This window comes from Parambassis ranga, chromosome 10 (assembly GCF_900634625.1).
Source record: "Parambassis ranga chromosome 10, fParRan2.1, whole genome shotgun sequence".
Classification (NCBI taxonomy): Eukaryota; Metazoa; Chordata; class Actinopteri; family Ambassidae; genus Parambassis; species Parambassis ranga.
In genome coordinates this window covers 20,880,801-20,907,230 of record NC_041031.1, presented here as the reverse complement: position 1 = coordinate 20,907,230, position 26,430 = coordinate 20,880,801, and the positions used below count along the sequence as shown (strand labels likewise).

General features: G+C 42.8%; 1 protein-coding gene across 2 annotated transcripts in view; it reads right to left on the bottom strand.

The window, feature by feature from the left end:
* The window catches only part of glra1 (glycine receptor, alpha 1), an 84,014-nt gene extending 62,855 nt beyond the window's left edge, over nt 1-21,159 (bottom strand). Inside the window, exons 1-3 of one of the 2 annotated variants that reach the window (XM_028416107.1) lie at nt 20,524-21,159; nt 3,410-3,534; nt 3,167-3,178 (exon numbers count right to left, since the gene is read on the bottom strand). In XM_028416107.1, the coding sequence (XP_028271908.1) occupies nt 3,167-3,178; nt 3,410-3,534; nt 20,524-20,594 (208 nt within the window). In that variant the 5' untranslated portion in view covers nt 20,595-21,159. The remainder of the gene's footprint in view (nt 1-3,166; nt 3,179-3,409; nt 3,535-20,523) is intronic. The other variant, XM_028416108.1, reaches the window with a different exon arrangement.
* Between the last annotated feature and the right edge of the window lie 5,271 nt (nt 21,160-26,430).

Below are 26,430 nucleotides of genomic sequence, written 5' to 3'. Positions count from 1 at the left end.
CTATTTCCTAAAACAGTCCTAACATGTTTAATATTCCACAGTGAACGATGTATTATTAAGTTGTAAATATAATTTTTTCCAATATAGGGTTCCAGGAACAAGAAAATCCTTAAACGAGACTACTGGAGGGTGACATCTACACACTGAGCCACCCAGGGGTCCTTTATGTGGCTCTAAAACAAAACGAGGATTCATTTAATTTCAGCGTGATTTGATTGGGTGACTAAGAAACATTACATTCATTATTCCAGTCTCTCCGTTTTTTTTCCTGTGTTTTCCTCCAGACTAATTCCCCTGCAGAGCAAGCAGAATTTTTTTGTTTCTTTTCCCCCCAGAGTTTATTAAGGAGCAGAGCTGTCAAGCTGTTTATTTCATGAGTGTGATTAATGCAGTGATGTAGTTAGCTGGTAGGACACACACACACACACACACACACACACACACAAACACAGACAGACAGACACACAAAGAAAAACTGCATGAATGAGCAAGTCAAGAGAGCTCACGCTATGGCACTCTGTCGACCTGACAGCCATGACAGAGTCTGGAAAGAGTTCGCATCAGGATCTGTCTGCTAACAATAGTCCCCGACACAATTAGCTTAGCAGATTATATAAAAGACATGCTTATCCCCCTGAATGAGTGTCTTCATCACAGAACGCCCATTCTGAAAACGGGTTTATAGTTTTTAAACTTGTTGATTTATTTGTGTTGCAGTGAAGCTGCCTGACCTCAGCTGTACGGTTGTTATTCTCTGCATGTATAGCACTCTGCCAGAGACTACTTTCATTTGCATTTAACTTTTTTATGACATCACATTAGAAGCATGGGGGGAGGGGGGCGGCGGGAGGAGCTATAAATTCAAATAAGTGCCACATCGGCCTGTTTAAATCCTGATTTGTAAAGGTCAGTGCAGCGCTAGCGTCAGTAAATCACACTGGATTGTTGCCAAGAAGCAGAGCTGAGGAGAAATTAAATAAAGAAAAAAATAGAAATTGCCTTTTTTTAAAAAAAAAAGAAGAAGAAGAAGAAAAAGAAAAAAAAAACACCTGAACAAATTCTTGGCAGGTCAGGATGCACAAGCGGTTTCAGCTGTTTTTGCAGCCGCAGCAGGTTTAATAATACACACTCAGACACGGTGAAACCCCTCCACTCCTCTCCATTCTGACTTGCATTAGCCGAGAGATATCCCACTTACAGAGATCACCATATAATGGGTTATACCATTATGGGCTCAGCAAAATAAGAAAGGAAAGCTCCATGGCAGCATTCATAAACATACGCCGGGGTTCACCTGTGCACATTCTAGCAGGCTGTGTACAAAATATTAGGACACCTATCACTGCTGCCTCAGAAGGACAGACAGGAGAACAGCATCCTTATGAGATGTAGGCAGAAGAAGCGCCAAGAAATGAGAATAGAAATCCCAGCTGAATTTCATCACAAGCAAGGGGAAATCATGCAGGCTTTGTGGCTTTTAGCCCACTTTGGTGGATATTTAGGTTTACCAAAATCAGGCCAGTTGTGTCATCAAGCGGGCCAAACCAAAGTCATTTATATAAAATGTGAGTCTTTTTTCTTAAAAGAGCTCTTGCAGTTACCACTGCTCTGATTTTGACCAAACGTACAGTGGAAATGCACATACCCATACCAGCCAACACTATGGATCCCAAACTGGCATCCTCACAGCTGCCGCTTGACCCCATAAGACACTGGGTCATTTTAAAGCTACTAAGACTGTAGCTGTACAAATTCTGAGAGCACATTAGAAATGAATGTAGAGTGGGATCGTCCCTGCTGCTTGTTGCCGAAATGTTAGGTGATGCACTGGCGTAACTACATTTGTTTCACTGCTTAGTCAAAGCTAGTTTAGCTAGCTAGTTACAAAGAAAACTGCCTTTCTATAAAACCTGCCAAACACATGACTACTGTCCTTGTGACAACCACACTATCAGGTCGTTTTAAGCTGGTCTGCACTGTCGAGCATGTTTCCACTAGCAGACTTTCCTCCACAGGATCTGGTTCGTGTCATTTTCGAGGTGGAAAACCTGTCCACCATCTTCATGGCAGGACTTTCTGATTAACTAAACTCAGCATCCCTTCTGGTTAAATTTGGAAGCAAACCAATGTATTCTTTAACCACACTCATTTGGCCGTGGCTTGAGTTCAGAGATACAGACTTATTACTTGGCCTGGTGAACCTGCTAACCTCCTACAGCTACATGGAAGCACACCTCTTCATGGTACCTTGAGACATCTACCCATTCGTGATGCTGTCTTTCATCCCGATATGCTACTCCACTGTGTGTTAAAGTGCCTTTAGCTAGCCAATTGTGGCCTGGCAGTCGCACACATGTCTCTTGGATTTTGTTGACAGACGCTTTGTGTGAAGGTTGTGTTTCAAAGACACACTTGAAACATATACAACTGAGTGTATGATGAATATTCATGGTGAACGCTCAGGGCTGTTGGCAGGTATGAACACGTTTTCCCACTGATTGATCCAATGCTCACATCCAAGGTTGAAGGAGGGATGCAGCAGTGTAGTAAGTGATGCTGTGGAGTTCTGAGGGTACTAATGTTTTGTACACACCTGACCTGGCATTTGAAGTTACTCACATCCATTCTGAGAATCTCAGTTATTTAACATGCAACAAGGCTCAACAAAATCCATATTTCTGATATTTTTTTCTGTCTCTTCCAATTGCTATCATTTTTTTTAACCTGTTGTATTATTCATACACTTTAATGAAAATGGAGGGTTGCCCCAGTTCTCCAAGTTCAGCGTACAAGCTCATTAATGTCCAGACTGTGTTCCTAATTTGAGGACATTTAAAATAGAAACCTCTGACATGTGTCTTTATGAGGGGCTTCCATTCAGGGAGAGGTCACTAAATATTAAATTCATCATCATGATCACCATATTTAGAAGCACGCTCGTGGGAGAGAGGCACATTACCTTGACCACCAAAACAAGCACTCAGGATACTGTGTGGATACCAAGGAATGTAGCCAACTAGCATTGTGATCACTAGATATCCTAAAATATCTGAGTTTGATCTGATGGGGACTGAGGGTGCAGGGACGGGGTCTTGTTATAAAAAGAACAGAGCTTGGGGTCTAACACCTGAGGTAGCCTGATTCTGTGAGTCGAGGGTAGAATTACCTTTGTTCCACACTGCAAAGGGCAAATAAAAGAGATCGACAAATTTAGAACAACCAAAACACAAGCTGGTTAAAAATACAGCAGCATTTCTTTTTGGATGAATACAAACCTTTTGCTGGCGATAATCACGGCTAAACCTTGGCTTAGAAAAATGCATTTAGAGAAAGTAATGAAAGGCAGCAACAACATAGTGTTTGGCTACATTCCCGTCTTATCCGACTGAGTCTCGGTGGCAACTCCTACCTTTAAAGTTCGGTCGGATCCTGGCGTCGTAACCCGAAACTTTGCCCATGAGTTTGTCCAGGAACTCAGACGGCGGCATCGGGGAGGCAGCTTTCCTCGCCGCAGCTTCTTTCGATGCTGCCAAGCTGGAAAGGAGAGAGAGGAACGCTTGGTTAGAGGCAGATATGAAGTCAGTAAAAGACAATCTGACAGGCGGGATCAGTACTGCTAAGATGACTAGTTTGAAACACAAAACCCGTTGGTCAATGAGTCAATGGACTGGTAAAGGTAACGACTTCACATTCAGCCTACACACACATCCACACACCAGTGGTGCAACCACTGGGAGCAACCACTGGGAGCAACTTGGTTTTAAGTGACCAGAGCGGGGGGACTGAAAAAACAACCTCAACCTATCATGGTTAGTGAAATCCTGATTTGCAGTATTGTTTGGCTACATTCCTGTTTTATTGTGACAGAGAGGTTCAACAGTTCAAGACAACCTGGAGTTGGAGCCCAGCCAATACACTTTCATTCATTCATTCAACAGGCTGATCAAAACACCCTAAAGCCAATAATCCATAAATATACTGTCCTGGTTCAGGTTCCAAATGAAGTTAACAGTGACAAGGTCAAGAGTCAACAAAATGATCTGAGAAGCAAATCTGACCTGGAAGAAGAGAGATAACAGCAGTCTGAACGTTTGATAACAGCCCAAAACTGTGCAAGAAAATGGCAGAGAAGCTTAACGTGTCTAACAACATAACGTTAAAAAGTAATAATCTGACCGAGCTACAAAACCTTCCACCGGAGCTTAAGGCTGATGCGTGCATTAAGATGTGTGTATTAAAATAATAAGGATCCAGTAAACAAAAATAATTTGCTGCTTGCATGCTGCACAAAAATACCACACAAAACTTCACAGGACTTAACACGGTCAGAAAACCGTGAGCTCCTCTAGACTCCTGTGCCATTCACCTGTCCCTCCTTCGTCTCCTCAACTCTCTCAAATTAAATCACTAGTCATAAAAGACTAAAATCAAATCGCCATCACAACACTTATTCATATGGCACCCATACGAGCAGTGGTGGGTATCACCTCTCTGTTCACGTTTCCTCATACTGGAGGTTTTCCCAGCAGGCTCTGGGTGAAGGGCAGGACCTGTCCACGACAAAGCTTCAAATAAGATTCATTCTCCTCATTTACTTTTATCTAATTTAATTAAAAAGTGAATAATTAAAAGTGAACGTTTACAGTGCTGCAGTTTAATGCATTAGAGGTTATTGCACACACTTTTTTTTTCCTTTATTCAAACTAATGCACCAATTCACTTAACCAGCTGGGCGCCCTGCTGAGTGCTGCATTGATTTTACAATAAGACGGTGGTCTTTGCACAGTTGACTTCTTTACCTTATTAAAGCCATCATGCTCATTAGATGCTCTCTGCATAATGTCAAAGCCCCAGAACGGCCTTCAGTCCACAGACGCACAGTGAATCCAGCGCACACAGTCGATACCACTGCACACAGACACACACACACAGCTGCTGTTTGACCATTACATATATGAGAAGGAATAAAAGAACGCTCACTAATTGGCTGCAGGAATCGACATGACACCACAGCTATAAAATATTTGATGTGCGCTGTAAATGTCAGTTCAATACACAACATGTGTCACCCAGATTTAATGATCTGAGGATTGTTCACGACCTGTTATCAATGTACCAGGACAGCGGCTCACAGACTGTGATACAGGCATGAAGTTGTGTCTGTTGTAGTACTTAAAAGGCTATAAATAAAGCCTGGAGGAGGAAACTCAACTTAAACCCTAAAGACTCTTCCTAAAACTTTCTAAAACTGTCCTCACTGCAAAATAACCCTCAATTTTCACAATATGCCTTCACAGGTGGTCACAGGCAGCAGATCACACTCCCACACTTCCATTCACTGTTTGTTTTGTTCTTCAATCATTTAGGGGGGTGAAACAGCTGATTATCAGTAATTGATGATGTCACCATTTTTTTGAAGCCGAGCGCTGGGGTTCGCTCCGCCGCCTCAGCGTGAGACTGAAAGCGAACCAACAGCGACTTCCTCCCGAGCGAGGACCCAGCTGACCTGTGGCCTTACAGTGGGACTGCATCAGAGACCACTTGTAGTGCAGTTTGGAGCTCATTGCATCATTTCATGCTGCGCCTGAGAGAAAGAGCGCGGACAGCAGTGTGATCCGGGCTATAAATAAGCTGCTGTACTGACCCATTTCATCCGACTACAGCTTCACAATGAGCTTTGTTAACCGAGACGACGCGGGGACGAGTCTAAAGCCATTTTACAGTGTCAGGATTACTCAGATGCTGCCTTAATGAGGAATAAAGGGTTGTTTGAGTCAGCTGTTTAACATGCTGTACAGGATCATTAAGACTTTAAACATTTACATTTTAGTTTTCAACATGATGCATCTTTTTGTATCAGATGTCTCTTAATTAACAAAAAAAATTAAAATAAAATAAATATCAAAGAGCATGTGCTCCATGCCCCTGTTTGACCATATGTAAAAATTAAATATTAAATTATTAAAAAATCAAATTAAAACAAGCAGAAAAAACATACAAGAAATAGAATATATATATATATATATATTCTAACATCAGTTCAGTTAGAGAGAGAAATATGGATCATTTTTGCTGTCCTGTGCATCGTTTGTGTAGCCTGTCTTTATAAAGAAAACAACAGTTGTGTTAAGCGTTTAGAAATATTTACATTTTCTAAATTCAGTGAATTTGAAAACAAAACCATGAAAGGTGAATGATGTCCTGTGCAGCTACATAAAGCCACTGAATTCAAACACATGTTTATGTTTATGTAAAGAGCTTTTTACTATGGGATAATCTATTAAAATATTAATAAATAAATCAGTCAGTAAATGACTGCATCAACGTGTTACTCATTTCAAACTCTACTTATTGACTTATTGATGACTTTGCCTGATGGGAAATGTTTTATTCTGGATCAAACTCTGACTGAGTGGGGAGGACCGTGTTTATGAGGAATAATTCATTTTTGTGCTGGAACATCTGCACTCGGCAGCACTCACTCAAGACTTTTAGCTGTTCGTATCAATGATTGAAAACTGACAAAATTATTTTAGGGAGTGCTACAAAGCGGAAGCACAACATCCACTCTTTTATTTATTTATTTAAAATGTGACCTTTGACGACCTTCAGATTCGGAGGAGGCGAAGATTATGCAGCCATTAGTTAGAGCTCCTAAAGAGAGTGTGTGGGCGGAGAGCGCCGCCACCGCTGCATTAATCTCTCATAAATTAAAATGACAGATGATACAGTCGATCGCGCTTAAATTTTCACCTTCTAAATGTAAAAACCGCTAGCCGTGACTTTCAATATGGTAAATAGTGTCACATAGCGTGATAAATAGCGCCATTAGCAATTCATAAACACGTAATGCAGTCGGCGCTGTCGCTTTATCAGGGAAGTGCTGATCAGAATCGCAGTGCGCTGGGTGAAAGAGGGAATTATGAAGCATCGTGATTGGAAAACAGAATAAAAAAAAAGGGCAAATCCTTGTTAGCTCTTGTCTGCTGGTGTGTAAATAAACACAAAGAAAGTACACAAAAGTTGTGTTGCAACACACACACACACACGCACGCACGCCGACCTTCCAACCAACTCGCCCTCATCAGTGGAAAACATTGGAAAACTAATCATGCAGGGCACCAAGGAGACAAGGAGGAGGGTGAAAGAGCGTGTGTGTGTGTGTGTGTGTGGGGGACAAAGACAAAAGGTAAATGAAGTTTGGCCGCCATCTCCATTCACATGCTTCAGGTCACCCTGCCTGACAGGTCATCATCCCCACAAGTCACATAACCTTCACTCACACACACACACACACACACACACTCTGTCAGTCCGCGCTGCTAAATGGTGATGGTGGCTGATAATGTTGTTAGCTATCGCAAATCATTATGACGATAATGACATTATAATGATCATAACTGAGGATATTAATGACAGTAATGGAAAGAAGACAATGATGCTCATTATGCTGAAAACATGACAGAGCTCACTCTGTAAACACACACAAACACACACACACTTTTCTGGCCACAGTCACCTCAACGGATGCAAACTGACAATTTTTTAACTGCTGCATTCATGGCTCAGAAATTAATTAGACACTAGATGTGACGTGAAAACAGCGTACTAAAATTCCATGTTGATAGTGTTACTGACAAAAGCAGCACACTCACCGGACACACTGGACACTGCTAAGCTAACTCCAGCATCATGGTCGACCAGTTCCAACCAGGATAGCGAGCATCGCTGCTCAGTTTGAAGTGTGTGTCCGTTTAACAAAGGGCTCAGTGTGATGTCTGCGGTTCTGCTGTGAGCGTCAACAACCACGCTGGGGCCTAAACGCTCTCCTAGGAGGAGCCAAAAGTCCATTTGGATGGAAGGACATGAGCCACAGTGAAATACTAAACAAAAAAAGGCAATGTTTGCTGCCAGTGTGATCCTACACATTAATGTAGAATTGAAAAATATCATGAGAATATGAATCAGTTTTTAACATTATTAAAAACATGATCCCAAAATTGGTAAACTTTTTACCTTCATCATCATCATCATCATCATCATCATCTTTGATTACAGGCAGCAACACAACCTACTGCTTAGTGCTAAACAATGGAACATAGAGAGGCTGTATGCTAGGCTAGCTCATTAGCACAAAAAATGGTTTTTAAACAAAACAAAAAATAAGAAATCTAATAAGGAAAATGTAAAAAACGTCCTGTAGTGACTGATCCGTCTGCAGCGAGTAAACGACGTCTCACACCGAGTTCACGGCTGACGGACGAGGCTGCGCTCGCTCTGTCTGCTGAATGATGACAGTGATGCTGATGATGCTGTAATGAGCATAAATCATAACACGGATAATTATATTAAGAGCATGGTGACTGATGATGTTGATGATCAGGCTGAAAAGTTTAAGTGAACATCGCATTATAAACGCAGCGCTGACTTTTGATGAATGTCGCACTGATGGTTGTTTTGTTAGCGTGTTAGCTTTGGGGGGTTATTTACATTTGGCATGATACATTTCTTTTTTTTGAAGAGTTCCCCTTCTTGTTTTGGATTTTCTCTTTTTAAAAAATTTTATTATCATTTTTAAGGGATGTTTTGTGGGTATTTCAGTCTAAATAAATAAACTGTGGATTTTACTTTGAGCTTTTAAATATAAATAAATAAAAGCTGTATAGCCAGCTGTGTCACAGCTTGCATGACTTTACATCAGCTTCAGTGGGTGAAGCCTTTTCTAAATCCAGGCTGGACTCACAGTCACAGTTTGAGGGACTAAATGGCAAAATACTCTTTAGTGTGTGTGTGTGTGTGTGTGTGTGTGTGTGTGTGTGTGTGAGACTCTTGATTCAGTCCACTTAAACACTTCTTTAAAAGTTTAGAACAAACAGGACTGATGGAGGCTCGCTTTAGGCCAATCAGGAACAGGATCAAGGCTTCGTATCATTTGTGGCCTTTCAAAAGTCAGAAATTTCTGACCTTTAGCTGAATCTCTCATATTTGGGGAGCCTGTGATTTTTTTAAATGCCAGTGCACAGAGCCGCCACGTGTCTCACCTCCAAGTTCAGTGAAAAATGTTTGATGGTATTTTTTTTTTGTTTTAAAGGGTTAAAGGTCAGAAATAGTAATTAAACTACTACATTTTTTCTACAAGGGATTCAGACACACGTATTACTACTTGTCATCATTAAAACAGGCTCACAAATGGAACAAAAAGTCATTTTGTGAAGCAGGTTTTTAGGCTGTCTGGTGCATTTTGTGTGTCGTCAGCAGACTTCCTCTCCCAGCTGTCCTTTTGTGTCTTAACAGAAGGTCATGTGTCTTCAGGCCAACGCTGCACTTCATGTCAACACTCCTCTAAGCTTAAAATAAGATAATAATAGAGATTTTTTTGGGCCTCAGCTTAGACTTGTATTGACAAAAAGTCAAATTCTGTCAATGTCACGGTACACAGTGCAACAAAATGGGTGCGGATAAATAAAAATGAACTAAATACACATACATAAACATTCACTAAGCAGATATGAAGCATGTTGCACATTAAATAGCTTGTTTAGTTTGTAATGAAATCTATTAACCTCTGATACACCAGCACTAAAGTTGCAATGCTGAAAAAAAGCTGCTATAGCTGTGCACATATCTTGTTCCAGACACTGACTGTCAGTGATGTTCTAACCTGCTCACACAGGACACAGAATGTATGCACCATTGAATTCAATAGTGTAATATGTCAGTCAGTGTACAGAGTATATCTGGGACTTGTTACGTTAACACAGCTCCTTTTATTAGCCTTCGCAGGTGAGGACAGGCGGTGCTCTGATTGGCTCTGAGGTGGAGCTGCTGTCCTCAGTTCAACTTCATTTCTTTCATCACATCAGTGATTCAGTGTCACAGTTTCCAAACCAATGTCTCACAGCGAATTAGACTACATTTTTTATTTGATACTCATGTTTAATTCATGTCCAAAAAGAGCGATGTCGTGCACCACCTGAAATTTTAAAACCATTTTCAGTTTTTTGGGAAATAGCCCGCTGCGAGCTGAACTCAGTTTTGAACTTGCTGCTCATGAATCCCCATCTATCCCAGCTTAAATTACATTGGTTAAAATCCTGTTGAGCGTGATTATAATTTAACGATTAAATTAAGCATATCTCCCTGAGTGATCAGTCTTTTTCTGTCCTTCCTGGTTGGAGTGCTGCTAAGGACGTGGCGCCGTCTGATAATGATGATCTGCAGCTGTCGGTGGTCACATGACAAGTTCAGGTGTCAGCGAGGACGAGCAGTGACCACATAACTCCCCTAAACTGCACGCCTGATGTGCTCTGAGCCGATCAATAAGAAGACATCAGGTTTTTTTTTAAGGCCCGTCACATATCCAATTCTTTCCTCTGTGACGGCAAATTAGGTGGATCAGAGATTATCTCTGTGCCAATAATTCCCACCACGACGTGACGAATCCGAGCTTAATCCTCTTTACGACGACGGCAAGTGTGATAGGATCAAGCTGTAGAAAAAAAAACACAAATTTCTGTTGTTTGGCTCAGTGCTCACTGCAGCGATGATACAATAAAGCATAAGACCCGTGTGAAATGGCTTTCAAATTAGCATTGAACAAACTGCTGGGGCAGACGACAGCGCAATCAGATTAGTCATAGATTGGGATTACACCGGTGTGGCCTCCACACAGAGATAATTTCCCCCGGACGTGTAGCGTGAGATGAAGCGTCAGGCTGAATTCTGCTGACATGGGGACGTTTTGGGAGCTCACTGATCAGATTCATGCATCAATAAAGGCCATTTTAAGGTTTTAGGCCAATAAAATATCTACAAATTAACTCAATAACTGCCATTTTAAACATTGCAAAACCCTATGGAGCAGCACCGTGTCTATGGCTGCACTGCTCTTAACTTTAAATGTTTGTTTAGGTGGAACAAATAATCAACAGTCAACAAAAATCATCAAAAGGAAACACGTCTATCTGCTCCATAATCTGAATAAAGCACAACATTCCTCCGTCACAGCAGGAGAGAAGAAGAAACTCTCAAGAAACTCAAAGCTCGTGCACATCTGAACACACACACACGCTGCATGTTCTTCTTACCAGGAAATGTTTGTTTTTCTAACGTCATCTCCATCATGCGGAGTCTGTGGCTCGTGCAGGTCCGAACACTTTTAAGTGTAACACCTTTGACACACTGGCAGCTAACACAGATAAAAGCAGGCCAGACCTGAGCTGGCAGGCAGCACAGCTGTTCCTAATGAGGCCTAATGAGTCATCAGGCCTCCATACAAATCACATTATTCCAACGAGCCTCCGTGGACGGCAGCGTGAGTGAATGATGAACACATGAGAGGTCGCTCGATTAGTCAGGCTGATCTCTGATCGACAGGCAGCCTAGTGTTAGTGTGTTGCCCCTTGTCTAAACATCATTTGTATTTAAAACTATTAAAGTGCAAATAATGAGTGTACTTTAATAAATACTCATTTAATAGTGCCAATTGCTAATATGATACATCTCATCAGGTCTATATATTTCAGACATCAGCCAGTGGAAACATCCCCCCTTTGCAACAAGCCTCAATGCCATTTTTGTATATATTTTACATGCACTTCCTCCAACAACCACAGGAGGGAGCACAGCTACATTAAAACCATTGACAGTAAAAACTATGGACAGAGCTCCTGTGATGTCCGCCAAAACTCCAAATATGGACAAAGAAGGGGAGCACGAGTGGAGTTTAGGGGGGCGGGCGATCGTGGAAGCAGGAAACTCGCGCTGTGATACGTCAACCGACTGTCGCTCAAGCGGCAACGCCCATAATTAGGTGTAAGTTTAAGTCCGGATATAATTAAAATGAGTTGTAAAAAAAAAATTCAACCCCCGTACAATTGACACTAGAAGAGAACCTATCATTTGAGACCAGAATGTTTTTTGTACCAGGCTGTAAACATGTTCATTTCTGCTGTGAAGTTGTTAATTTTAACATGGGAGTCTATGGGAAATGACTCACTTCTGGAGCCAGCCCCCAGTGGTTGCGTCGTGAATTACAAGTTTTGACACTTCATCATGGGCTTCATGTCTGAGCCCCGAAGGTTGCCGCTTGATTAAAACTTGTTTTTTTTACCACAACTTTTCAGCAGCTTGTTGTGCTTCCTCTGATTGGTTGACTGACAGATGAGCCATCCAATCAGCGTCCTGATGTTTTCAGTGGATCAAACACATAATGTCGACAGCAACTAAATGTAACTTTATTTCCATAATTACCTTCAGATTGATCAATATATGTGTGAATGCTGGGACGATATAACAGACGGAGCAGGACATGGAGCAGCTGTGATGTGGAGTCACTGCTATTCCATATGCAAACATACACACTTTAATAGTGTAGACTGGAGCAGCTATAGATGGAAGAGCTTCACAATCAGCTGATGTGAGTGCTACATGAGTCCTTCTGAGGACTTTCCATCTGCTTTTGTTGATAATCTGCCTGCCTGGGAGTCCTGCTCTCTGGGCTTCCATGATCAAAGTTCGGATTTGCTTTAATTATTTCAGATCAATGCTGGCCGTGGCTACTGTAGAGACCCGTGGCCAATGCTGAGGCAGCACGGGAGGACGAACAAAAAAGACAAAAAAAAACAGCTGAGTCGTCCAGTACCAGTGTCTCATTCAGCGAGGAGGGAGAAGAGCGAGGTGTGGGCTAATGCAAGGCTCCGATCATTAGTCCTAAGTGTTCCTCATTATGTTCCTAAAGCCTCTGAAGACCTGAATCCCTAATTGATCTCATGCTGGCATTTAGTAACACTCGGGGAAGCAAAGGGCTGCTCGCTTCCCTGGCACTAACAGATAGGCAGCCTTGGCTCGCCCAGCAAACACTGGCTCATCACTCCAAATGAAGGCCCCCAAACTCGGATGGCTGAGCTGCGTCAAACACTCCACTGCTCCAGCAACAGCACCAGGAAATGCTAAGGCAGTCACATTTTCACATTCAAGGGGCAAAAAGTCAAACTCCCCCAACTCTGAGCTCTGTAAAAGCATTTTAATCCACTCAGGAGTGGAACTATTCGCAGAGCAGATTATCAACTGAACCTACCAAAAAGTGAACCATCTGACCCAAGAAGCTGCCACCATTAACCCCGACCCTCCCACTGTTGTGTGCAGATTCCTCTACAAACAACTTCACCACCACAATAAATACAATGCATTGTGGGAAATGTGCAGTCTGTGCAGCAAGACTTTACATCATTTTTGTGGCTTCCTGGCAGGATGCACTTCTTCACATGACCACAGGGGGGCTCTTGCTGAGCAGGTAGAAGTGGTCAAAAATGGCTACAGAATGTAAGTAAATGCTTCAGAGAGCATACACGCATGCGCAGGCGTCCTGCTCGTTGTTTAGCTGCTCTGCCACTTAAGTGATATTTTAATCTGCTTTTAATGTATAATTTTACACCACACTTTTTATTATGGGCTTTTTATCTACCTGCCTTTTCTCGGCATTAATGTTTTAAGTCATCGATTGCTTAGATCGTAACTACGCATCCTGATCGCTAACCTGGGCTAGCCTCTGGTTTGTTTTTAGCCTGGTGGCTAAGCTAGCTGGTTAGAGTTTTAGTGTCCTTTTATCACGTCCTGTGGAGACTGTGTGCTGCTACAAATAAAACGATCGCTAACCTGAAGGAGGACATCCGACGATTGTGTGAAGAGTTTAAGCAAAAGGACTCCCTCCTGCCTGGCTTCAGGACGTAGCGGTTACGCAGGCAAAGCGGATTAAAAAACTCCATTCTGGGACCCTCCACCTGTCCGCGGCTCCCTGAGTGTTTGACGCTGAAGCCGTTCTGGATCGTTCTGGATCATATGAGACTCGGGCTAATCCGGAGGGACCAGCTGGCATCGAACTGGACCAGGACTTAGGAGCGCTGGCTGGAAATACAGCGCCCTCCACTCCCCAGGTGATCAGCAGGTGCGGGGACCCTGCGCCCTCTGCTATGACGACGCTCACCGGGGCGGAGGCAGCCAGACCTCTTCTGCTCGCCACAAAACAGAAATGCTAGAGAGGCTGTGACCAGTTAACTGTTGGAGATTCCAAAAAAGGAATCAAGGGCCACCAGGAGTGAAAACTATAACATTAGATATTTACCAAAGAGTCTGATTGTGGTGTTATTGTGTACAGACACAGCACTTTGCTGCTGTGTCAGACACACCTTTGATTTAAAATCAGCTGCTGCACACACACAAACCAACACAGCAGTTAATGTGTTAATAATATTAAAGGGAGCCTCAGAGTTTGATGTTAAAAATGAAACGTGCTGCTGTGAGGGACTGTGGATGCTCTAATACATTTTATGAGATATTAAAGTATTAAAAATTAAAAAAAAAACTTTGAGGCAAGTTAGAAAAGAAATTTCCATCTGCACAGAAGGAGTAAGTTCACACACACCGTGCACACCTACAGCACTTCACCGGCTCTCAGTAGTTCCTTTGCTGCTTCTTTGCGTGACTCTGAAATGTTTGTGTTTAGTGAAGTTTGTCTGTGCTGAAAGCAAAACTTCAGAAGTTTTTAATGTGACACGGTGAATCCATCTCCCGCTGCCGTCCGGCTCCACTTTAATCACAGAACTGCAGCAAACATTTCCAGGAACTCACCCTCGCTGTAACTCACTTCCGGCTGCGAGAGGCCATTGATAATATACTCTGTTATTTATGGCGCAAATCTGTCTCTGTCTTCTAATCAATAATGTATTATCATATATCAAGTTTTGGAAATGAACCTGCCCAGAAGCTAATTATTGCAGAGATGGTAGCGAACTCCACCATAGAGGTCGATTGTTTTTCATTAGAGGGACTTGAGAGGAGGAGATTGATCACAGCAAATATATATATGTGTGTTATGATTTGTTATGAGTGATGAATATTGTACCTGCAGAACAAATGAGAGCGGCTGAGGGCAGCTTCATAAATAACACGGTCTCTTTCATCTGGCTCCACGTGTATGCTGACTGACTCTGGATGATTTCTGAGGGTGTGTGTGTGTGTGTGTGTGCTGAGCACTCTGTCTTCCTGTAGTGTCCTTGAGCAACACAGTAAATCCCATGGATTCTGCTCTGCAGATGACCTCTGACCCCTGAACTCCAGGGTTCACAGCAGATAGAAATAAAAAATAAAGGACCACTCCGTCCCTCTGAGATCAGTCATTACACAAAAACGCTACTTTTATCTTGAAATTAGCGACAATACTCAGAAAACAATCTGAACCCACAGAGCGTGAAGGATGAAGTGTTTTTGTAGGAACCAGGAAGTTAGCATCTCAGCGGTTCCCTTGACGAAAAGCCAATAAGAAAAGCTAACGCTACGCTGCCCCACACAGCACAGTCACATGACTTCAGGTTTTTCATACTGTGTGTTTTGTGTTGCAGAATAAAATGTCACAGTTTTCAGGCTCATTCCTGCAGCACTGTGTGACATTTTTAACACGGCAAACCCCAAACCAATCAATTATTACATCAGGATTTAATTGTATGAGGTTGAGGGTTGATATTTCACTGTTTACCTGCAGTTAACCAGAAACAGGAAGTTCATTTCTACCATGAGCCACATAGTGCACTAATAATGATAATAATGACTTCCTATACTTCAAAATTATGTCCCTTATAATTATAATTTTCCATATCATAATCATAATTAAAGTCTCTCAATAATTGGATTTTAATTTTGAGATAATTATATTCCTAATAACGATGGGACTTTTGGGCTCAGTTTTCCCAGACAGATGAAATCAAATCAAATCAAATAAATGTTTCTATTTTTTCATTTCAACTTTGACCCTGCATCTCCCAAAAAAAGACAGATGCCAGCCCACACTGAGTCACAACACTTATGCCCCCACTACAAACGCTACACAGCGGTGAAATATCACTCAAGGAAACATGACATTCCAGTAAGTCACTCTGTCTGCGTGAAGCCTAACCTTTGATTTAATGAACAAACCGCCCGGGTTCTTTTTTTTTTGCTGTTCTCTGCTTCCAATTTCCATCCTGCCTGTTCAGGATAAAGACTTTTTATTTAATATCCAGACTCGACACAGTCTGACATCCAGGCCCTTCTTTCATTGAAAGAATTTAAGAAAGCCAAAGAATGACCTTCTCTAAAGCAGCAAATTTCAACATCAATTTATCTCATGAACCAGCGGAGTCGGATTTAATTTACCCTGATGAAGGTGTGTGTGTGTGAGTAGAGATTCCTACATGCAGCTGCGTATTCAAGGGCAGCTCAAGGTTACCATGCAGCAGCAGCAGCAGCAGCAGTCAGGTAAACGGCTGGAGGCGCAACTGAACATCGACCCCGCTGATATAAATAATAGATCACATTGTTCCAATAGATCAATAAAGGCAGCGCTCATGTATTACCTCGTCGGTGGAATATTTAGATTACTGTTTCCACTTGAGAGGATAAAGCATTTTATTGAATATAAATATCCATAGAGGAAAAGGTCAATCTGAGATGGACACTGTGCATACTGAAGACACGGCTGCATGCGCAGCAACAATCTGTGCAGCCACCCGGAAACGAGCGAAGCTGATCAATCGGCCTTATCTCAGGGGATGTAAAAAAAATGAGCAAAGCACGTGATCACAGGGAGGAGGGCGCCGCCGGAGACCCAGGGCTGCTGCTTCATTTGTTGCACTGCGGCAAACAAAGTTGTAAAAACACACACTAGGAGATAAATTGTACTAAAAGCTGAAGGATACAGATGTATTCTCCCTTCTTCAGCTAAAAATTCTGCTGTTCCATCAGCAGGCTCCACCTCCCGTCTGACAGAACAGCAGCAGCAGCAGCAGCAGCACAGTAAAGCAGTCAATGGTTGTTCAAACAGCTGTCAATCAAGACTGAGTGATTGGTAGTCCCTGGTGGTCACGGTTTGTGCGTTGGCGTTCTCTAAAAGCGACGCTGACTGCTTTGATTAATCAATCCTGCCTGAGCGCTCGATGGAAGCAGACGATGCGCCGCAGGCCTTTGAGAGCGCGTCATGGTCGAGCTGTGACTCAGACACTGTACGCGCTGCATCATGATCAATGCAAAGCAGCAAGTCTATCACAGCATCACCCGGGAGGTTGGTTGGTTGGTTTGGGTTAGGGTTGGTGTTCGGTAGGGTTTTGGTCACATATTCACTAATAGATTTAAATGCACTGTTGTGAAGAAACAGTGTGAAATGCAGTTCTATGTCCATTGTTTTCCATTCATCTCTATGGGTACAGCTGAATCCTACAGTCTACAATAACACATGACTGTGTTTTGGTGGCTTCTGGTCATATTTCCAGATAAAATAGATCCAAAGCAGCTCAGTGACAGCGTTTTGACACTTTATTTAAAAGAGTCACACCAACTGATTTATAAGACTTCAGTCAGACGTTCGACTCGTTCCTCCAACTCAGATTTATGCCTGAATAGAAGATTGAACTGTTTGTTGAGATGAACTTACTGCAAGTCCAATCTCCATCCCTCTCCTCCCGCCTGCTTGATAAATAATACGAGAGTGGACAGAAAGAGAGAGGGATGTGCGAACATTAAATGTGTATTCATCAGGTTTGGCCCTGGCCATTGACAGGCTAATCAATGTTTAGTAATAAGGCTGAATGTGGAATGAGGCGTGTGTGTGTGTGTGTGTGTGTGTCTGGGTCAGGACGGAGGGGAAAGAGATATCAATTAAGCAGGGAAGTGCAGAGTCCAGGCCCGAGGAGCTGAGACGGCAATATCCCGACTGGGGTTCATTAACTAAACAGTGTGCGCTGAATACAAAACTCCTGCATCCACCACCACCAGCAGCACCACCAGAACCAGCGGCCATCCCCTCCATCTCCATCTAAATATTCGCCCTATTCAATGGAAATGAGGGAGTCAGCAGCAGGTAGAGGGGAAAAAAAAGCCATTTGATAGCCGGCATAATGAAACTACCTCAGAGGCTGAGCAGAGAAATAATACTCACACGTGATGCAATAAAGCGCAACGTATGAGAAGTCTGCAGGTTGGAAATGCAAAGCAGGAGCCGACAAATTACCAAATTATAATGTGGGGCATTAGCATACAATGTGCATTCACTGAGAGAGGAAGAGCAGGTAGAGAGGCTCAGCATGACTTTGTCCTCAGACCACAGAAACATCAGCCTCTCTGTGTGTGGGTGGAACTTTGTTTTTTAATTTTCCATCATTTAGAGTGCTTCATGATTATATTGTTTCATATGACTAAATGTATTGTATGGCTAGAGTTCCCAATTTCTTTGTAAAGCGCTTCATTGGCTTTTTTATTGGATTCATAGAATATTATTATTATTATGTCATTTTCAGGATTATTTCACTACCTTCACTTCCAGGCTCTTATCTCAGTGCTAATCACACATGCTGTACCTTGTTTTTTTCAGGGCCTTCCAGGCTATCCACATGTGCCATCACTCCCTCCATTAATACATAGGCTTTTATATCAAGGGATCTTTTATTATAAAAAAATTGTTCTTATGTGTATCTCTCAATAAGAAGCTGGCAGCAAAGATTTATTTTCATAATTTTGCAAAAAGAGGTTCCAGAACTATCAGAACTATGATGGCGGCATGTTGTGCGACTCAGCTGGTCTGGTGAAATACAGACTTTGTGTCATAACTGTCATGACGTGATAACATCTCTGACTCTGGTCTTATGATGTGTGTTTCATACATCTGTGTGATTAAACTGGATGAAACAGTTAAGAACTTTTTAAACAAATTCTAAGTTTCATTATGCATAATATTCTCATTTTTGTATTTATTTATTTTCATTAACTTTCTGTGGGTGATTTTTCTCAGAAACATTAAAGTTCTACGCTGAAAACACTGTCACATTTTAATAGTCTCGTCTGATCAAACTCTCGTTCAGTCGGTCAGATAAAAAACACGGATGCTTCCTCTCAGAGGTTGGTTGTTCAAAAACCTTCCTGGATTAATCCATTATTTTCTATGAGAGGAGGGGCCGACAGTTCAAAGTTCAACCAATCACAAAAGACGAAACACAACAAGAAACATCGCTAGGGGTATTTTGAAAGCTAGCAAACAGCAGTTAGCAAGTATATTATACTAGATTTCTTCTCATCTCTGCATGGAAACCATGAGAACAATATCAGTTAGCTTAGCAAAGCAGCAAAGTGTGTTTGTTCCTGTGACTAATACATTTGTTGAAGAAGCAGCCGAGAAATCTGAACTTTTAGTGAAGGCCAACATTAAAACATTCTGGATCCTACAACTCCCATAATGCAACCTGGTTTAACTGTTAACTGCTCATGGCTAATGTAATGTTGATGCTGTTGCACAGACTAAACAACACTGTATAATAAAAGTCAGGCTTCATCATACTTGTTGAATGATGGTTCAGAGTTTCCTTCTGTTACAACTGAAATACCATCCACAACATAGCGTCAAAATGTCAGCATGAAAATCTGGAGATAATAAATAACTCATGTGTTTCTTGATACCTGCTGCTTATATTTACAATAGAACGCCTGTGAGGAGCAGTGACATCAACACCTTGATGTCACTGTTCAAATGTTTGATGCTGCAACAGCGGCCTGAAGGCAGACACCTCTGCAACACCTGATCCCTACAAACATACCTTCAAAGAGCACCTTCAAGTCCCTTTGAGCCCTTTATTGATATTTTAATGTCACAATGTTGACAAGCTCAATAGGGACCCACAGTTTATTTATATAAGAGACCAAATTGAATCTGGATGGAAAGAAAGTTCCATTTATACATCCGCTGCTGCCTCTGTATAGCTCCATCTTGACCTGCCAGGAATAGTTTACTTTCAACATAAGATGAGAAATAACTTGTTTCAGCTCTCCTCAGCTGACAGTGATAAGGGCCTCATCTGTCACCACCAAAAACAGCGCCTGCAACTTCACAAAATCCGCTGCAACATCTCCCCTGAGTGCCCGACAGCAGCAGCTTTTCCATATGCCTTGCTGCAACATTTTAGCAGGATGGTTTTGGATGCTTAAGGGGCTTTGGGGCTTTTGAACGCAGCATGTGAGAGAGCCCTGATGAACAGGCAGCTTTTTTGGGGAGGAGGCAGCAGAGACAAGTGAGTGTTGCTTCTAGCAGGAAGTGAAACAAAACAGGACCTAAAAATCAACAAGGAACCACATGCAAAATATAATCTTAATCACTTAATCAGCAGATTCAGCAGATTAATTGCTATTAATGGATTACGTTAAACACAAACCTCACAACCAAAGCACAACTTTGCACTTGAGCCAAAACATGTGGAGTCCACCTTCCTCCTTACTACACATGCCTGTTGATATGACACACACAGGCAGCCCACTAGTGGTCGCTGTTTCCCCCTTTTTTTTGTATAAATCTGTCTTAATTCAACTCACATGCATACTAGCGTGCTCAACAGCTCACACACACACAACCCAAAGGCAACTTTTGGCAACTTTTCACTCGATTCTCATCATGCACGTCTGCAAAAAGCAACACAACAGATACAAACACAATTCTGCACTTGTCATGCTTACCTGAAAAACACAATCATTTCCCACAAATAGATCCCCAGCGCGTTTAGTCGGCACATTTTTGCCAGTCTCATTGTGTTTGGAGTAGTAGGAGGGTATGTGTGTGTGTGTGTGTTAGGTGTGAGGGAAGGGGGGGTCACACTCTGGAGAGGATGAATTCCACTCTTAAAAAAACCAGAAAATCCTTCAGTGGTGGAAAAAGGAGGAGGAAGAGGATGAGAGGGGAGGGGGGGTCGTGGTTATGGTTTATGACCTCCAAGGTGAGCCGATTTTTGTTGTTGTTGTTGTTGGTGTGGCCACGGGATACTCATGACCTCACTCCTGGTGAAATCATGCTTGCTCGTGCCCACCTCCAGCGCCGAGCACAGAGGAGGAAAATCCACAGAATCCACCCCGGGTTTGGTGTTCAGGACCACGGACAGAGGCAGGCAAGAGACGCCGGCAAGGGCTTGCGGGGAGGAAGCGCCAGGTCCAGGTCTTTGGTTCAGAGGGAGGGTGAGGAGGGTGAGGAGGAGGAGGAGGAGGGGGAGGAGGGCAAAGAGGGGAAGAGTAGGGGGGGCCGGGAGGGGGGGTCTGCCACTCAGAGACTGCTGTTAACTGACACACAATTACACCCAATTAAGTCCAGTCTGTGCGATCCACGGCGGGTAAAGGTGAAATAAGACATATTCCTTCAGAGCGAGCACGGGATGTTTGGCTGCTGTCTCCAGAACGAAAAAAACAAAAAGAAAAAGAAAGAAGAAAAAAAACTGTACGCGCGTTTTATATTCCCCAAAATCCACTCACAGGATAGACCCACGCAGAGGAGTGCTGCTTCTCAGCTGTGCAGGCTGTCCCCTCACATGCATCCCACAGGCAGCCGGAGCGCCGCTCTGGATCCGTGCGTATCAGCGGGAATCAGAGAGGGAGGTCTGCAGGTAGTCTGCCTCCTTTTCTTCCTCTCCCTCTCCTTCTTCACCTCCTCCTCCTCCTGCTGCTGCTGCTTCTCCCTCTTCTTCTCGTAGTTGGCTCCCAGGGGCGAGCAGTTGTAGTAGTAGTACTTGGCGCTGCAGCAGCACGGCTCAGCTACTCCCATTGTCTGGTGGTGGTGAACTTGGAGACGCACCGGCGGCTGCTGCTGCTGCTGCTGCTGATGCTGCTGCGCTCCGCATCCGCTCCAACCCGGACACCGGTTCCGTTTAAAGAGAAAAACACAGAGGAGAGGTTAGAGTGTTAGGATAGCGCGCAGCCCTGCGTTTCGGAGTGATGTGGTCCTTCTTCCATGGCAGGAGAGCGGCAGCGACACTGGCCCCTGCTGGGCACGCACACACACACAGAGGTACAGTACAGACGGCACGGCCAGCCTCAGTGCGCTCCGACACTGTATTTTCTTGCTGCAGTCATTTACCAAACTCCAAAAAACGCACCTCGCAGTGGTCAGACACGCCCACAGGACGCTTTGATTGGCCTGCACGGCTCTCAGGCTCGCCTCTGATTGGCCGACGGAGGTGTCACTAGCTGGACACGAGCTCTGCCTTCTACAGTAGATCCCCTGAGGGCAAAAATCACTGAACTCACTGTTGAGTTAAGGCTGACCTTACAGCCCTGTGATAGTCTTAAAGAGTTATATAATGTGTCTGTGGTGCTCAGCAGTCAGCATACAGTAAGGGTATGCATATATATATATATATATATATATATAGTGTGTGTGTGTGTGTGTGTGTGTGTGTGGCAGTTTGTAATGAACAAACACGAAAGCATAGAAGTTATTTAGTTTAGGGACAGTTATAAACGGTTATTGATTGAATAAAATAAAATAAATAAAAAATGTGTGCCAAAGAAAATCAATGAACAGATGAGACAGCAAAAGAAGAGTTGATTCTATTTATTTATTTTCTATGTGAAGATCATAATTTAATTGTTCATCCGATTGGATGATTTAACAGAGAGTTTCTTTAAGAGGAGCCATGTTGTTTTGAGTAAAAATGTCCAATCAGATGTATCCAGGAAGTGTTTGCACAGCTGTGGGATGATGTTTGTATCCAATGCTGGAATGTGTAGCAATCCTATTAAATCAAGTAAAGGTAACAACTTCACACACACTCACTGCAGATTCACAGGCTCACACATGTTAATGACACTTTTACAATATTCTACTTTTCTACTAATGCTGTGATGTTGTCTTGTATGTTGTCTTCTGTGATATTACTGTAGCACTTTCTGTTTCTGCACACACACACACACATTACAGTACACGCTCCTCCTCAGGACCCGATCTGTCCGAAGAGTCCGCTGGAACGTGACTCTGATTCTAATGCCTGCAGGCATGGAAGGAATCACAAGGCTGAGTAATACTAGGACTCACAAACACGCACACAGACACACACACAAAGAGAGAGAGAGAGGACGAATGAGAGCGGCTGAATATAGATATGATATCTTCATTAATGTAAAGGGAAAGCTGCTGCTTCTACCTCTGACTCAGCCCGCGCAGTAAATGAAATACTTCACAGAGAGAGAGATGTGAAAACAGCAAGCTGCACCTCCTACTGTTTATCAATGGGAGTAATAAGGGAAACAAATATCCAACACACATCAACTCAATAAACACACAGTGGTTACTGTATACTTATGTGTTTATTTCCTTTATATAGACCTATGTTACAGTAAAGAGAGATAATGCATGTAAATAAGAAATTAATAATTCAAATTGCAGAATTTCTGGTTAAATTAAGAGGTGAATTATAATTTCTGGTGGGACAGCATCTCTGGGGGCAGGTCGAGGTTTTTTGGAGCCATTAGTAATGCCCTGCTGGAGGATCTCAGGCAGTGATCGGCCTCACAGGGAGTTATTAAATCGTACATGTAGGCAGACCATTCAAGAACAGCCTCTCAAAAATCAATTCCTAAACTCTCAGGTATCCACTGAAGGGCAGCAAAGATTGGTGAGAAGTGATCGTTTCTTTCTAAGGCGTGTTAAAGGCCTGCCAGCAGAGCTTTGTATTAACTGCAATCTTTGGCTATTGATGGCGGAGTAAAGAGAATCTATATAGTCGAGTTTGGAAGAGATGAAAGCACTGACGACCTTTTAGTCTGCAACGGAGAAGAGTGACCTGATCTGACGGCACCATTTTGTCCTCCTGAACATCAAAAGCTAACAATAACGCTGCGTGCCTTATTTGATAGAGGCTAGAGGAGCGAGTGTTAATGCAGCTATAGTGGTAGATACTAAATAATACATTGCAACATCAGTGGTACATGGCTTTAAAGGGACATACAAGTGTATGTTCATAGAGTGAATTAATGCATTCTGTGAGCATAATTTCCTCCTACAGTAGCATGCATGTAGTGAAAAGTAGAGGACCTAGAATAGAACCATGAGGGACGCCACTAAGAGCTAAAATCAAGGAGAATCCAGAAGGAATGCAGTTCAGTTTCAAAGCAGTCTCTAAGACACTTTACATGATTATTTTGCCTGATTTTATCCACAGTAAATCTGTTGTATGTGTGTAGTGGGGAAAAAAAGTATTTAGTCAGCCACCAATTGTGCAAGTTCTCCCACTTAAAAAGATGAGAGAGGCCTGCAATTTTCATCATATGTATACCTGAACTATGAGAGACAAAATAAGAAAAGAAAATGTAGAAAATCACATTGTAGGATTTTTAATGAATTAATTGGTAAATTCCTCAGTAAAAGAAGTATTTGGTCACCTACAAACAAGCAAGATTTCTGGCTCTCACAGACCTGTAACTTTTTCTTTAAGAGGCTCCTCTGTCCTCCACTCGTTACCTGTATTAATGGCATCTGTTTGGAGTCGTTATCAGTATAAAAGACACCTGTCCACAACCTCAAACAGTCACACTCCAAACTCCACTATGGCCAAGACCAAAGAGCTGTCAAAGGACACCAGAAACAAAATTGTAGACCTGCACCAGGCTGGGAAGACTGAATCTGCAATAGGTAAGCAGCTTGGTGTGAAGAAATCAACTGTGGGAGCAATTATTAGAAAATGGAAGACATACAAGACCACTGATAATCTCCCTCGATCTGGGGCTCCACGCAAGATCTCACCCCGTGGGGTCAAAATGATCACCAGAACTGTGAGCAAAAATCCCAGAACCACACGGGGGGACCTAGTGAATGACCTCCGGAGAGCTGGGACCAAAGTAACAAAAGCTACCATCAGTAACACACTGCGCCGCCAGGGACTCAAATCCTGCAGTGCCAGACGTGTCCCCCTGCTTAAACCAGTACATATCCAGGCCCGTTTGAAGTTTGCTAGAGAGCATTTGGATGATCCAGAAGAGGATTGGGAGAATGTCATATGGTCAGATGAAACCAAAATAGAACTTTTTGGTAAAACCTCAACTTGTCGTGTTTGGAGGAGAAAGAATGCTGAGTTGCATCCGAAGAACACCATACCTACTGTGAAGCATGGGGGTGGAAACATCATGCTTTGGGGCTGTTTTTCTGCAAAGGGACCTGGACGACTGATCCGTGTAAATGAAAGAATGAATGGGGCCATGTATCGTGAGATTTTGAGTGAAAACCTCCTTCCATCAGCAAGGGCATTGAAGATGAAACGTGGCTGGGCCTTTCAACATGACAATGATCCCAAACACACCGCCCGGGCAACAAAGGAGTGGCTTCGTAAGAAGCATTTCAAGGTACTGGAGTGGCCTAGCCAGTCTCCAGATCTCAACCCCATAGAAAATCTTTGGAGGGAGTTGAAAGTCCGTGTTACCCAGCGTCAGCCCCAAAACATTACTGCTCTAGAGGAGATCTGCATGGAGGAATGGGCCAAAATACCAGCAAAAGTGTGTGAAAACCTTGTGAAGACTTACAGAAAACGTTTGACCTCTGTCATTGCCAACAAAGGGTATATAACAAAGTATTGAGATGACATTTTGTTATTGACCAAATACTTATTTTCCACCATAATTTGCAAATAAATTCTTTAAAAATCTTACAATGTGATTTTCTGGATTTTTGTTTCTCATTTTGTCTCTCATAGTTGAGGTATACCTGTGATGAAAATTACAGGGCTCTCTCATCTTTTTAAATAGGAGAACTTGCACAATTGGTGGCTGACTAAATACTTTTTTTCCCCACTGTACGTGTATGAAGCCGTAATTCTGCAACTGTGTGAGGGAAACAGACCTCAGTCACTGTCAGTCAAACAAGTTTCAATTTTTGGAGCCAAGTCTGGATGCAGTCGTGTGGTGTGAACTGATCACTGACTCAACTGCAAACACGTGTTGCCAACAGCCAATGGAAGAGAGAGGGTGGGACACGGGAGGTAGCATCAGAAGATGACAGGAAGTAGCAGGAATATCAAAACAATGATCGACTCCTCCACTACACAGACAGCAGCAGCAGCAAGCTTCCTGTCCCTGTCCCTGTCCTTCTTCTTCTTCTTTATTGGTGGTTAGCAAACAACAAATTGATGCATTACCACAAATTGATGCATTAGTGGGCTGGAATGTTTCTTGTAACCCATCTCCATTGTTAGAATTTGCTGCGTTTCGTTGGTCTGATAAATCCTGTAGTCTGTGATCCCTCACAGGAGCAGTTGTTAAGTGTGTGACCCCCATCATCATACAAGAATCTGCTGAAGCCAGTCTGTTAGTGTGTCCTCTTAGTTATTTCAAGTGTCCCCAGCTTAATGTGACGGGTCGCATATTGTTCAACAGAACCGTCTGTGAGGCTGCAGAGTGTTTTCAGTAAAATACTTGGTGGTTGACTGAATGAACCGCCTGTCAGTTTCTGTCTGTTTTGCCCTAGTTTCGGCCAGTTAGATCAAGAGGAAGCACAAGTCGCAGCAGATCTTTCAATGGATAAATGGTCTGAAGGCACTCAGGCCACAAAAATAATTACATTTTGTTAAAATTGATAGAAATTGCGGTTTTTATTGTAATGATGGCATTGTT